General features: G+C 51.4%; 1 protein-coding gene across 3 annotated transcripts in view; it reads right to left on the bottom strand.

Annotated features, from left to right (window-relative positions):
• Nucleotides 1-390: 390 nt before the first annotated feature.
• Nucleotides 391-14,271, bottom strand: part of Tmem266 (transmembrane protein 266) — a 112,919-nt gene continuing 99,038 nt past the window's right edge. For 2 of the 3 annotated variants that reach the window (XM_021173267.2, XM_029481173.1), the window contains exons 9-11: nucleotides 8,327-8,516; nucleotides 3,496-3,558; nucleotides 391-1,628 (exon numbers count right to left, since the gene is read on the bottom strand). In XM_021173267.2, the coding sequence (XP_021028926.1) occupies nucleotides 1,033-1,628; nucleotides 3,496-3,558; nucleotides 8,327-8,516 (849 nt within the window). In that variant the 3' untranslated portion in view covers nucleotides 391-1,032. The remainder of the gene's footprint in view (nucleotides 1,629-3,495; nucleotides 3,559-8,326; nucleotides 8,517-14,271) is intronic. The other variant, XM_029481172.1, reaches the window with a different exon arrangement.

Below are 14,271 nucleotides of genomic sequence, written 5' to 3'. Positions count from 1 at the left end.
TGAGAGCTGGGGTCGAGTATCTAGGAAAATGACCAGAGTCGGGCAGAAAGCCAGGGATGTCATGCTTGTCTGTAACTGGACAGATGGCAAAACAAGAGCTGAACTCAGCTCTGGACCAGGTTGAGTCTGACACCCCCAAGACTAGAGCCCTGGGTCCAAGAGCTGCTCAGGAGTTGCCAGGGAGGGAGGCACAGCTGTGGATTCCATTCTGATGGAGAGATAGGGGAGGGAAAAGCACTCACTGGCCAACGTGGATGGGTTCAAGGCTCTCTGGAAAGGCCTTGGGGCTGCCAGAGAGGAGATAGAGCGGCCCAGATAAGTGTGTATCTGGTGAACTCTGAACCACTGTAGACAATGGCAAACAAATAAAAACCTCTACTAGCCAGATATCTCAGTGCAGCTGGTTTTTATTATTAAAGCCAGGGTCATAAAATGGCTGCCCCTCCCCTCCCGTCCCCCTCCCGTTTCCAGATCCATCCCCTCATGGCCTGTGAAGACTTGGAAATGTCCATGATGGAATGAGAGAATGGCAGGTGAGACAGGCTCGGGTGTGGTCTCCGTGGTTGTGGCGGCTCCCTCGGCATTTCTGGAAAGACGGCTTGGGGTGAGGCTGTGCAGCCCCTGCTCACAGTGCTGTCCCCGAGAATCCGGGGTGGGCATCAGGAACGAAGGCAACGAAAGAGGCTGAGCTGGCCCCCACACTCTACCCTGCTGAAGCTGGGCCACAGGCTGGTTTTTATAAAAATGGTTTTAAAAAACAAAACAATACAACAAACAAAACAAAAACCCCAAACCCCAGCCAGGAGCACCACCCTCTCCTGAGTAGGGCAAAAGGAGGCCCCAGCTCTGGACTCTGACTGAGGTCGGAGGCATGTGGCCTCTGCCTGGCATCACCTCCCTGGAGGCAGACAGCACCCTGTGGGAGATCAGATGGGATCCTGAGCCCCATGTATGGCCGTGGGTGGCCTCTGGGGTCCTGAAGTACCAAGATGGCTGTCTCCCCTCTTTGCACTCAACAAGCCAGTAGGCTCTCTAGGCCTCAGGAACCGTATGCAACTTTGGCTCTTTGGATTCCAAAGATCTGAACTTCTCCTCCAGCCCTGCTGTGGGCTGCAAGTGGATGACAGGGTTGATCTGAAGAACAGGGAGGGCCTCCTGGTTCTTCTGGTTGAACAGACTCACCCTATGCTCCAGCTCAGGGCTGGTCTGGACTGAGCCCAGTGGGGTAGGCTGGGCCAGGGGTGCTGGGTCCAAGGCCTTATGGGATGGGCAGGGGTCCTTTGACAGAGAGGACATCAGGTCCTGGACTGTGGCCTCTGCCACCAGCTGCTGAGGGGGCAGAAGCAGTGGCAGGGGAGAAGATCTGGGCTTAGAGGGCAGCAGCTCTTCTCGGGGGGTGCTACAGTCTGTAGAGGAACCCAGTGTCTGGCTGCTGGCACTCTGGGCCCTGGTGACTGAGCCACAGGTAGAGTGGGAGGTGGTCTCCGAGGTGGCGCTGGCGCAGGTGCTGTTGCCACTGAGCTTCAGAGGCAGGTCGACTGAGAAGAGGTCTGAGGGGACATTGGGCTGGTGGATGTCTATGGCAGCTGTAGTGACCACACATACCGCTGGTTCTGGGGCTCCACTGTCTGCAAGAAATAACATACATACATACATACATACATACATACATACATACATGTGTGTGTGTGTGTGTGTGTGAGAGAGAGAGAGAGAGAGAGAGAGATTTGTTGTTTTGTTTTTTGAGACAGGGTTTCACTTTGTAGCGCTGGTAGGTATCCTGGAAATCACTCTGTAGACGAGGCTGGCCTTGAACTCACAGAGGTCTGCCTGCCTTTGCCTCCTGAGTGTTGAAATTAAAGGTGTTTGCCCCACTGTCTGGCTAAGAAAGGTTATATTGATCACACTTTGCCTCCGTCACTTTGAAGGTCAGCGTGGTGCCGGGCAACAGAAGTGTTGCTGAGTCTCAGAAGCAGCCATGGTGCAGGGCAGTCTTTGAGAACCTAGGTCAGGATCACTGCTTGCACTGAGGGAGATGTTGCCAGTTCCCCTCGGTGAACTGAAGTGCAGACATGTGACATTCTTTTACCAGTCACCCATGAATCGGGACCCACAACACTTCCCGGTAGAAGTGCTTCTCAGTGGAAGCACTTCTCAGCTAGTGCTTTGGCCTCGAGGTCCACCTTGTACTCAGTGAGGACTGCTGGTTTCTGGGTGGTAGAAATGGTCTGGGAGGAGAGCCTCACTTGTGGACCTTTTAAGCCAAGATGAAGAAATATCTTCACAATAGACCAACCTAGTCCATCCCAATCAACCCAGAAAGCTTGCCCCAGGAGAATGGATTGGGGTTCTCTTGAGGAGTGACTGAGTTATTATTATTAATTATTATTATTATTATTAGTGGTAGTGGTTGATGTGTGCATGCTCATGAGTATGGGAGCACCTGCCCACATGTAAGTGGAGCCCAGGGGTTGAGTTGAGACAGGATCTCCCCTAGAGACTGGAATTTACCAGCTGGCTACCCAGAGAACCCCTGAGTTCCACCTTGCCACACTCTTGGAAGTTTTAAATGGGCTGAAGGAGTGTGGTGCGGGTCCTGAGTGGTCTGTTTTCTGAAGACTGACTGCCCTCAGGGCTCTCAGCGCATAGCAGCTCTTTTCTCTGAGAGGCAGTGGGGCTGATGGTAGAGTGAGTACGCTGGCTGTAGAGCTACAGGGCTCTCCCCAAAGTTATGGGGAGAGGACTGAGAAAATGGGTCAGAGCCGGAGAACCAGCAGTTTAGATGAGGACAAGGGAAAGGAGAAAAGAGAGAACTGGTCTTAGAGGGTTAGACAGTGGAGAAGAAAAACAATCAAATACGTGTTAGGTAGCATATATTTTCTATACCTATAGTGGAGAGTGCAAGAATTTCAAGGACTGTAAAATCCAAACTCAAGGTTTGAAACTTTGGCTACTGAAAACCAGTGTGATAACAGGTCTGGTTACACAATCAATCTCCCTCCCCACCCCCACCCCCGACCCCCGGCCTCCGTGGAAAACACACTAGACATCCTCGAGGATTTCAAGGGTATGAAGGGAGCATTAAGCACATCAGGCACCCAAGGCCTGCTGCCCCTTTAGCCAGTGATGCTGAATAAGCTTGCTTTCCACCAGGGCCACCTGAGCGTGGGATGGAAGATCACTTGAGTTCTGGACTACAAACCCTTTCCTCTTGTAGGGCTCCCCACTCAACTCTCATGGTCAGAGATGGATCAGGTTGCTCTGGCCTTGGCAGCTGCAGGGCGTCAGGGTTTCAGCTAACCCATAAGATGAGGATTAAAGCTCCAGGTGTGTTTTAACCCTGAGCTCTGCCATCACAGTCTACAGGCTTATAATGGTGGGCCCTGCTACCTGAAGCCAGGCCAGACTGTACCTATCTTTGGGTTTAGGGTTTGCTGGGGTCACAAGTGTCCTGGGGCTGCATAGTGCATGCAAACAGTCCCAACCTAGACTTACCACTGCTGGGCCCATTGTAGTATTGGCTGATGTAGCTGTTCATGTCATCTTTCACTGTGGCTTCTACAGAGACGAGGACAGAGAGGGAAGCATGTGGTGAGTGTTACCACGTTCTAGCTCAGTTGCCCGCTGAGCACTGTAAAATGGGGATGGGGATGGCTACACTCCTGAGTTATTGTGACGATTAGAGAGAGCTAACAGGCAGGTCAGTTTCTTAGAATGGAGCCAGACACACAGAAGGCTCTCGATGCATACCTACTATGACAGGGTACGGAGTCCTCAGCACACCCTTTGGCTTATCTGCTGGCTGAGGTCTGCAGGTGACAGACTCGATGCTTTTTGAGGCTACCTTCTGAGGTACACCTGAGTTGATGGCTAAAACAAGTCCACCTTCAGATCTAGAGACTGAGTGGGAGACACATGGATCTTAAAAGCTTTCTTGGCCTCTTTTTGATCTTGAAATGCCTGCGGTCAGAGGTGTGTTCCGAACTGATGCTGAGCGGAGGGTGCGGCCCAGGCTGGCTCCTGCCTCCTGCATTAGCTAGTACAGATTCTCTGTGGACATCCACAACCTTCGCTATAATTACAGCCTAGTTCTGCCACTGCACTGGGAAGCAGAAGTGACTGTTCCCAGCAAACCACAGATGGTGCAGGGCCACTGGGTCATGGGGACAGGCAGCAGGGACTGTTTTCTGGTGCTACTACTGGTCTAGATCTTGATCAGGTCTTGTCCCCTTGCCAGACTTCAGTTTTTCCATTTGTTAACTGAGTCCCCACAAGGCTCTTACAGAGTGTGACATAGCTGGGCTACATGGCTAGAAGGCCCTGAAACACCAGAAGGTACCAGAGGCATCTGGATCATCTATCTGCCACTCCCAGAGAGGACTTAGTGCCTCCCACCTACCCAGGTATTAGAGTAAGCAGGAGTTCCCACCCCAGGAGCACAGTTAAGGGCTGGGGAGCACCTACCATTCAGAGGAGCAGGGGCTTCTAACTCATGGGGAAATAAAGGTCTAATGTACAAGGATTTACAGAGCCTCCACCTCTCCTGCACATGGCAACCAGGATGAACCCATTGCAACTATAACCCTCAGCACTGGCCCGACCAGGCTGTGGCTGCTTAACATGCTAATCCTTCTAAACCTGGCATAATCCATCTCCCTAAAGCGGCCTATACCCTGCCAATGTACCTAGCAACTCCATTTGCTAACTCACGCCAACCTCTTGGCCAGCAGATACCCTGCTCTCCTCTGTAGCCCTGACCAGTGCCAAGCTTTCAATACACTGCACTCCTGTGACCCCCTACCCAGGCTCTTCACCATTGTCCCAGATCTGGGGTGAGTGGTGGTAGCCTGGAGTTGCAGCCTGCTGCAGGCATCCCACATCTCAGCCACCAAGGTGCCGGAGCTGGCTGGGCCCGGCTGGGCCCGGCCTCCTGGAGATAATGAGACAGCTGAGCTCCATGTGGCTGAGTAGTGAGGGTGGCTGAGGAAGACTCATACACCGCAGAGCCTGAGAGGCGGTGCCCATTCTCCCGCTCCTTTATGGCACAGCAACACTCCCTGAGAAGATGCTGGCATCCCCAGGGTACCTGCTGCATGCCATGCCTGGGGCTAGTGCACACAACGGAACCCCCAGGCTTTCCCAGGGAAGAGCTTCCGGGGCTCTGAGACCAGACAAGCTGTTGGACTGAGTAGCTTTAAAAGGCACCAAAACTGGCTTTTTGGATGGGGACAGCGAGAGGGCGAGATGTAGCTACTAGCATCTCCCCGGTTTATATGCTGAATCCACTAGGATTCACCACGGGAGGATTTAGATTTATTACGGCATACAAGATTAGGATTCTAGCTGTTGCACCCAGCGATTGAGTTACCATTGTGTCTGAACAACAACAACAACAACAACAACAACAACAACAACAAAGCACCAAAACTGCCAGGAGAACAAAAGCAGCGACGTGAGCCCCAGGGCCTTACAGGACTGCACAGGCCGTGAAGCTATCCCTGCTCAGGAAGGCTAATCTTCAAGGCCGGACAAGGTCCCAGACTCATTCAGGCTACTTCAGATGCCAGTCTGTGAGGCTTTTCCAGGTCGGAGGCTCCTAGGGTCCTCAGCACTTTTATCAGGCCCACACACTTGGGGCCAGCAAAGGTACCTTGGTCCCGTCTCCTCCAAGGATAAACCCTGCAGCCAGCTCAACTTCCTGCTCCCTGTTGCTTGGCAGAGGGAAGGCCAAGGGCAGACTGGCCAGAGGCACCTCTGTGGCTGCTTCTCTGGATGCTGGGACAGCAAGGGGGATGCCAAAGTTGTGATATATGGGAAAATCTGTGGCACTCCCACCAGGAGCTGTATTTCATAAGTTATGGGCAAGTTTCAAGACTAATAAATTTGGGAGCGAAGTATTAATGACTATACAGGGGCACTGTGAACTTGGCAGGCCCCAAAGCCTGGAACTTTCGCAGCCCAGGTTTTAAAAATGATTTGTGCTGAAGCAAGTCTAAACAGAAGGCAGTCGGCATTGTCTGACTGGGACCTGTTGGCAACTTCAGGAAGCTCTTCCCTCTCGGAGGGATGTGGCTGGACTGGAGCTGGAAAGGGCACTCTTGCCCTTCCCAGCAGCCCTCCCCCACTTAAGGAGGGACAGCCACACAGAGGTGATACTGGCCACGTCCCAAGGCTCCTGTGACTCACTGCTATGTCTGCAGGTTAATGCCTGGATTGTCTGTGTCCTACTGGGTATGCAGAGGGCCTCTGAGCCCTGCTACCCTGCAAGTCACAGCTCCTAACAAATGTTGCCCTTTCTTAATCTTCAGAGCGGCCTGGAATGCTCTTCGATCATCTGACTGTAATTTCTCATGTCATGGAAATTCCCACCCTGGACATGGCTCCCGGTCAGAGAGAAATCAGCTGGGGGATGCCCTGAGTTCCTGGACTATTTCAGGCCATGAATCATGGAGGCTTCTCAGAGCCTCTGTATTTTGCCCTCTGCTTCAGAGGCATTCAAATGCAGTTGAGGACTGAATTGTGTGTAGGTGTCTGATATACACCAGGTAAGTATGCATTAGAAGATAGGGAGGTTTCTAGGGATGTCACAGGGTGATGGGATGAGCAGGTGAGGAAGAGGTCTCAGTTAGCATCTGCTGCTGACTGCATAACCATGTCCCTCCTCCATGTGTTATACTGAAAATTCAAGTCCCAGTATCAGGATAGGAGCTTTATCAGGAAACACAATTACAGTGCAATTAGTCAAGATAAGGTCCTGTTAGAGTAGGGTGGACCTGTATTGATACGGGGTTTGGACACAGACATGAAGGGAGGTGCCATGTAAAGATGACAACAGAGATGGGCGCTTCCACAAGCCAAGGATTGCCAACAAGCACTAAGAGCTACAGAAGAAGAATGAATAGGTTCTCCAGCTACCCTACCAAAACCCAGATCTCAGATTCTAGCACCAAGAACTGTGAGGAGGCTATCTCCATGACTCAAGTCCCTCAGCGTGGGGCATTTTGTTATAGGCATCTAACAAATGACCACACTACTCGAAGGGACTTGGGCGTTTTTCAGAGAGAGAGTGCAGGGAACTAGTCCAGGTGTGAAGTTGGGAGGGTGTGATGACTTAGGAGGTCACTGTACACTGGCCGGAGGGAAATCACTCACACTGTTGGTTCCTCAGGCTCCTGTGAGGCAGCAGAGGGAGCTGGAGGTGAGGCCACTACAGTCTCAAACCATGTAGCTAGGAAACGCGGCCTCCTGCCCTACCTGCCCTTTCTAGTTCTCCCCTTGATATAAGGAGGAACACAGGAGACCAAAGTGAAGTCACTCCTGGACCAAGCTGGCTTTGGGAGTCTGGAAGTCCCATGTCTAGGTCCAGCACCATCCTTCTCTGGATGTGGCTATTTTCTTTACAACCCTGTAAGGACCCCTCTTGACAGCAGGTAAAAAAAATCAGGGTTCAGAGAAGCAAAATCCCCTGCTTCTCCAGGTCAAAGCTGCCCGGAAGAAGAAATGAGCTTGAGACCTAGAAATGGCACCGGGCTGGGGTTACGGCTCCTCAGCCCTTCACCACGCATGCTATGGCTTTCAATTTGCCCCGCCTGCGAAGCTTGCCACAGGCTGTTCTGGTTTTAGACTTGGACTTCTTCTCTGGGCCCTGGTAAGCGGCCGTCCATTAGGAAGGTCTCAGACCTCCTACTAGGAGCCTGGCTCTGTCACCATGGTAGTTAGTGCTGGTCAGTTTGACAGGATATACAATTACCAAGGAGACAAACCTCTGGTGCCCAGGGCTTCTGAACTGAAGAGAAGAGAGTATGGGAGATCTAGGTTGGGTTAACTGAAGACGGAAGTCCTTTCTAACAGTGGATGGCAGGATCCCAGGAGCTGAGGCTCCAGGCTGGAGAGAATTGGAGAAAGTAGGCTAGTACCTGTTTTATCTGGTTTCCAACTGGGGAGCTACAAGGTGTCCATTGGCTCCTGTGGCTCTCCCAGTACGATGGGCTGCACTCTCTATCTTCCTTCCATCCATTCACCCATCCATCCCATTTTTGTTTTTGTTTGTTTGTTTGCAAGTACAAGAAAAGTAACAACTATTAAAGCACAATGGGACTAGAATGGCTTTACCAGATCTGAATACTTTTTAATTTGCGTCAGATCTTCTAGCTAGATGTTCCGCCTGGGCTCTGAGAGGCAGTTTGGAGGGCACTAACTTTGGAGTGTCATCACACATGACAAGGCACAGACCTACAAGAGGAATCCCACCTCCTAACCTTTCTGTACAGAGACCTGGAGTGAGGTGAGGTAGGAATCCCTGGGGCTCGGGGGATAGCACACTCACCTTGAGAGGGCCTCAGCTCTTCCACGATGCTCTCGGCTGCTGTCTCTTCGGCCCACGTGCCAGCCTCCACGACCTTGTAGCGGCTGCGTGGCTGGCTGAGCACGTGTGGGGCCTGCAGAGCCGCCTCCCGCTCGGCTGCCAGATCCAGGTCCTGCTGTGCCAGGTGCGCACGCAGCTGCCGGATCTCAAACTGCAAGAGGCAGGAGGATTGCAGGTAGGTTTGCTTGCCAGGGTGGGGGCAGGGTGGCACCGGTGGCCAGGACAGGGGCTGGTACCTGGGCGGCAGCCTGGGATGTGGGGATGAAAGACCCGAGCACCCAAAGGCAAGACACTGCACTTCTTAGCAAGCTCTCAGCATCACAACATACTGGAACCTTTTCCCAACCGTAAGTGCGACCCTTTGTCTCTGATACCGTGTGGGCAGGCCCTACTCTAAGAAAACGTCCATGAAGAGAAAGTCAATGGTAGTCAATAGGAAGGCCACTGAGCCGGAGTCAGGACATCTGGATTTGAAGCCGCCCTTAGCTGCTTGTGTACCTCCAAGGAATGGAAGGAAGGCGCTCCGCGGGCGCCTAAGACAGGTGTTTAATGGAAGTCAGGAGACTCCCCTTCCCCAAGCTAGCACAGCTTAAGCATTGGCAGGCTGGTCAGGCTTGTCTTCCAGTAACATCCAGTTTCCCTTTTCCATGAGTTGTGGGAGACGGCTCTCAGCTAGATGGGACCGGGATGTGGGAACTTCGGAGGTCTGTTCACTTTCTCTGGCCTCAGTATCCTGGTTTGTAAATGCAGTTTTATGTCTCCGAGTTTTATGTCCTTTCTGAACATGTGGTTTAAAAAAAAACCCAAAACATAAACAAAACCAACAACACCTCACTGGTAACACCACCACCACCATCATTGGAAAGCTTCTGAGGAAAGCTTCTAAATGTCTCCGGGTTTGTGAGTGAGACAGGTGTCCACACTCCAAATCTTACTGCGACATCTGGGTGTTGGACAAAGGGTCTGTGTGGGTAGTGAGTATTCACTGCCACCTAGTGTTCAAAGTATACATTGCACCCTCTGCGTAGGTGAGTGTTGATACTTTCTGTTGCCAATTTGTCCCCGCCCCGCCCCCTTATTACAATGTTAGTCTGGCATATCCAGTTGCCTGCAAAACATTACCATATACTCAGTTTGCTTGGTCAAAATAGTACTCCACTGTCTCTCAGACTTGTCCCTCTGGTGTTTTTAGCTACAGTCAAAAAAACTCTCCTCACTTCTGTTTCCTCTCATCTCAGCATCTAACCCACTCCTCGTCCAGCTCCATCTTCAAGCACTTTCTTAGGCAGCTCACTTGCCTCCAGTTCTACCGCTGGCCATCACCTGACAGCTGCACATCCTTCATAGACTCTGGAAAACCTAACTCAGATGATGCCCCTGTCCCCTCTGTCCCAGATTACATGGCTGATCTCCGTTCTGAAGGGACTTTTCCTGGTCTCCAACCCACTGGGCCCTCAGTCACAGCAGCCTCTTTGAATTCTCTGTACCACACTGATTTCATTCCGTTACTTTTGTCTCTGTCCCTCCCTCTCTTGTTCCTTAGACGGGGCCTTGTGTAGTCTCAGGCAGCTCCAACCTCACCTTCAACTTGTGATACTGGGCCACACTCCTGAGTGCTGGGATGCTGCTCTGCCTGGCTCCATGCAGCTCTGAGACTGCAACTCAAAGCCTCCTGCACTAGGCAGCCCGACCGGGCCACACCCCCGGGGCCTATTTTCATTCTCAGTCCATCCATTTCTATGAAAGCGGAACAGGTTTACAACGGAAAGCATTTAGTCACTCACGTTGGCGTGGCCTAGCGGTGACCAGCATTGGTGGCCTAGCACTGGGCATCTCCCAGGGTCACTATCTGCATGTTTCATTGACCTCTGTCAGGGACGCACCTCTGGGTGTGTGCTTCTGCACTGGGAGCAGGGCAGGAGAACGGCATATGACTGGGGAGGGGGACCGTCTACAACTCTTACTTCAGCCATGCATCTCTCTCCTCAGGCACCTGCCCAGGGCACAGCGTGGATGCTAAGCTTCTGGTTCCATTTCTCCAGAGGACAAACCCATGGCCTCTTTAGGGTGTGGTGTGGCCTCCTGGCCAGACGAGCCTTAGAATGTTTTACACTTCTGTATAGACTTTTACTCAACCCTTTTGCCCTGATGTATCACACGATGTCCCCTCTCTCCCAGAGTCTCTGGGGGCTCTTAAGTGTAGAGTTAGTCCCCCTTCCTCCTCTGTGGCCGTGTTAGCCATAACCCCTCCATTCTTACATGTCAGTCACTATTTTCTCCACTTTCCCTAAATTCCTTTAACTCTGTATCCTCTTGGAGCCAACCTACAAGACTCAAAGGCTCCTAAGTTCTGTGCACTTGGGTCCTCCCTTCACCTCTCCTCCTAGTGGTGTCACAGAGACAACCAGATGCAAATGTGCAGTGTCCCTCCCTTTCTGTTAAGATCATTCAATAATATAGCCTTCACCACCCCCAGTTGTATGCTGATAAATAGAAACAAAACCTTAATAAATGCAAAAATGCCACGAGGAAACCTTCTACCCAGAATGCAAATATAAATATGTAAATAAATAATAAATAAAACATTCTTAAAACTAAGGAAAGCAAACTCCGCTCAATTTGCACTGTATGCATGCCCCTACGTGCAGTGCAGTACATGCCCCTGTCTATCTGCAGTGCAGTACAAAATGCTTGTCTAGTTGAGTTCACACACAATGTCATGGTAGACTGAGAGAAATAGGTATGACTGGGCCCTGGTATACCAACATGGGCCTTGTGTGCTGTGTGTTTATGCAGGAGGCCTTCAAATACCTGGATGGCATCCTGGGATTAAAGGGAGTTGAACTAGTCAGCTTCTTCAGTCTTGTGGTTTCAGATTGAGCCTAACTCCAGCTACAGCCTGAGCTTCAACTTTAACCCAAAATATAGACAAAGACTGTGCCTGCCATATACACTGAGCCCAGATCCTGGCTGTAGACTGATCCTGCTTACACACCCAGTATGAACTCTATAATCTCAGCTTCCATTACTGGCCATACACTGAACCCTGACCTTGGTCACACATGGATGTGGGTCTTTGTCATACTTCAGCCCAAACCTGGGGCTACTATGGGCCCCTAACCCTGGCGCAGTCACAGTCCTAACTCCTGACTCAAGATACTGTGCCTCAACAACCCAGCTCTTAAATGGGCTAGCAGTCTCAGAGTTTGAGAAAATATGGCTCATAAATTTTTATGGTGGCCTTTTCTTGCAGGGAATAAGGGGCCACTTCTCTATATACAAGGTCCGGAAGTTCCATGAGGTAATCTTCCTGAAGTCTGTGGGGATGGGAGCCCTTTGGCCTAGGCTGATGGGAACTTCCCGTGGGCACACGCAGCCACTTTCTCCAAGGCCATGCCTCAGACTCTGCAGGCCCAGCTAATGGCTTCCTAGGCCCCTCTGAAGGGATGCATTATTGATGGCTTGTAATCGATATAGAGCTGCTCTGGGAAGTCTCACTGGAATTCAGGCCAGCCAGCTGGAGGTCAGGGCCTGCCCGGGGCCAAGACTACATATGCTCAGAAACAAGTTCTGAACTGAAGAGGTGAACCCCAAACCTGTGTAGTTTTCTCTTTCATTGATTCTCCATTCAGAAGTCAGGTAGGGGCTATGTTAAAATTCCAGAAGTCAGGTAGGGGCTATGTTAAAATTCTGTTACATGTTTTGGAATGAAAATGCCCCTTCCTCAGCTTAGAGGTGAGTCCTGGGTGATCCTAGAGAGGAGATGATTTGTGACACTGCAAGGGACACATCTCCGCTGAGAAGCACAAGGCGAGTCCTGCGGTAGTGCCTAAGGCACAGGAAGAACATACCAGATGCAGAGATCAGCAGGCAAGCAGAGCTGGGGAGTCTGTGAGGGTTGCTAGGCGGAGTCATGTAACCAGGGTGGGATATTTAAGGACTTTAGTCTTTATTTACAGAGCAAAGGAACCACCTGAAAATTTCCACACAGAGCAGAGCGGGTGGCATTAGTGCTGTGACCCACAGAGAAAGCACCATGCTGGCTGCAGGGTGAGAAGGGGAGATGTGGGGATACCCACTGGGGCCTACTGCAGTGGTCCAGAGATGGCCAGATTTGGAATAGGATGAAAGCAAAACTGAAGGAAGAGAAGAAGCCAAGAGAAGCTATTTAATAGGCTAGGGTGTCCCTGTCTATATTGGGATGAGGGTAAGAGAGGGGGCAGTCTGCTACACAGGTAGCTGCAGTTGTTTTGTTTTTATTTTTGTTTTTTCCCCTCAGACAAGGGTCTGATTGTGTAAGCCAGGCTACCCTTGAACACACAGAGGTCCACCTGCCTCAGCCTCCTGAGTACTGGGATTAAAGGTGTGCAAGTCTGCTCTGCTAGGATAGGGTTTTGGACACTTCATGTCAAGAGGATGTAGTGTATCTGGATGCTATCGGGCATCACCCCAAGGAAAAATGATTGACTCCTAACTGCAGACGGACAAGCCAGATGGCATTCCACTCTGGCCAGTGGCTGAGACAGCCCATGGGGGTTTCTCAGCGTGTCCCAATGAGACCCTCAGACATTGGCTCCCCATTCTTCTGATACTTAATACGACTACATACGCCTCCCCCTGTTGACTGAAAGGTTGTCAGAGGAATGTCAGGGTGTTATTAGCCAGATAAGTTAATTGAGGCCTGGAGGTGGAAGGAGCCTTCTGTGCTGGGGGGAAGGGAAGGCCAGGACCACATGATGTCCAGAAGCGAAGAATTTGGCAACTAGCTCCACGACCTTGTGTCAGAGAACTTAAAGTCCTGTGGGTGAGAAGGGTGGATCAGCCAAACAGAGCACAGGTCAGCTTGGTGGCAGCAGGGGGAGAATATGAGGGTTCCACAGGAACAAAGCTGGGCCTGGGGCAGGGGCCTGAGCTATTAGCCCATCCCCTCCGCCACATTGGACACCCCCCCCCCTTCTCCTCTGGGTTTCATTTCACTTTCTATTCAGTTCAAGACAAGTGGACTGGCTGAGTTCTGAGTCTTGCCCTAGGACTCCAGTTGGGGGTTGGGGCTGGGATCGGGTAATGAAATCCAGTTTCGGCTAAATCCTCCTGAGGGCCAACCCTGCGGCTGCTAATTGAAGCCTTTCCCAGAAGACCGGGTCTCTGAAGAATGATAACATAACCCAGAACCCTCACCCACACCAAGAGAGTGCAGCATCCAGTGAGACTGAGGAGCCACACGTGGAAGCAGGGAAGAGTCACCATTTAGGAAAGGAAAAGGCAGTTAGAAGAAGCAGACTTGTGTGAGGATTCAAGCTAACACGTAAGGGTCTAAAATGATGATGAGTGGATATGTGAAAGAAGACAAGCTGGGAGGTGTGTCACACACCCTGAATTGTAGCACGTGAAGAACTGAGACACGAGGGTGTGAGTTCCAGACCAGCCTGGGCTCTGTAGTCCCTTAATGACTTTCCAATGGAGAATGAAAGTCATGCTTTATAAGAGCTTCGAAGGTGGTGTTACAGCAGCCTGGGCAGACAGACAGACAGAGTTCTTGAGATGGGAGATGGGTCTAAAACAATTACCCAAAGTTATGGGTGGAGGAGAGGGAGAGGCAGTGGGAGAATGGGTGTGAGGACAGACGTGCACAACTGGAGTCCCAGAGGAGAACAACGAAAGGGACAAAAGCAATGAATCATTCAGCTGGGAGTGCACGGCGGTGGGAGAGCACGTGCTTGGGGTGTTCGTTGCCTCCCCACCCCCACCCAAGCTTCAGAATCCAATGAAACCCACCAGTCTGATCTGTTCAAGAAACTCCTAGAGAGAAAAGGAAAGGAGGGAGGGAGGAAGGAAAGAAGGAAGGCAGGAAGGATACAAAACTAGTTACTCCTAAGCAGGATAGGTGCACCCCGCAACTCCTAGAC

Source organism: Mus caroli, chromosome 9, assembly GCF_900094665.2.
Source record: "Mus caroli chromosome 9, CAROLI_EIJ_v1.1, whole genome shotgun sequence".
Lineage (NCBI taxonomy): Eukaryota > Metazoa > Chordata > Mammalia > Rodentia > Muridae > Mus > Mus caroli.
Note: the sequence above shows the minus strand (reverse complement) of the source record. Positions and strands in the feature narration are given on the sequence as shown.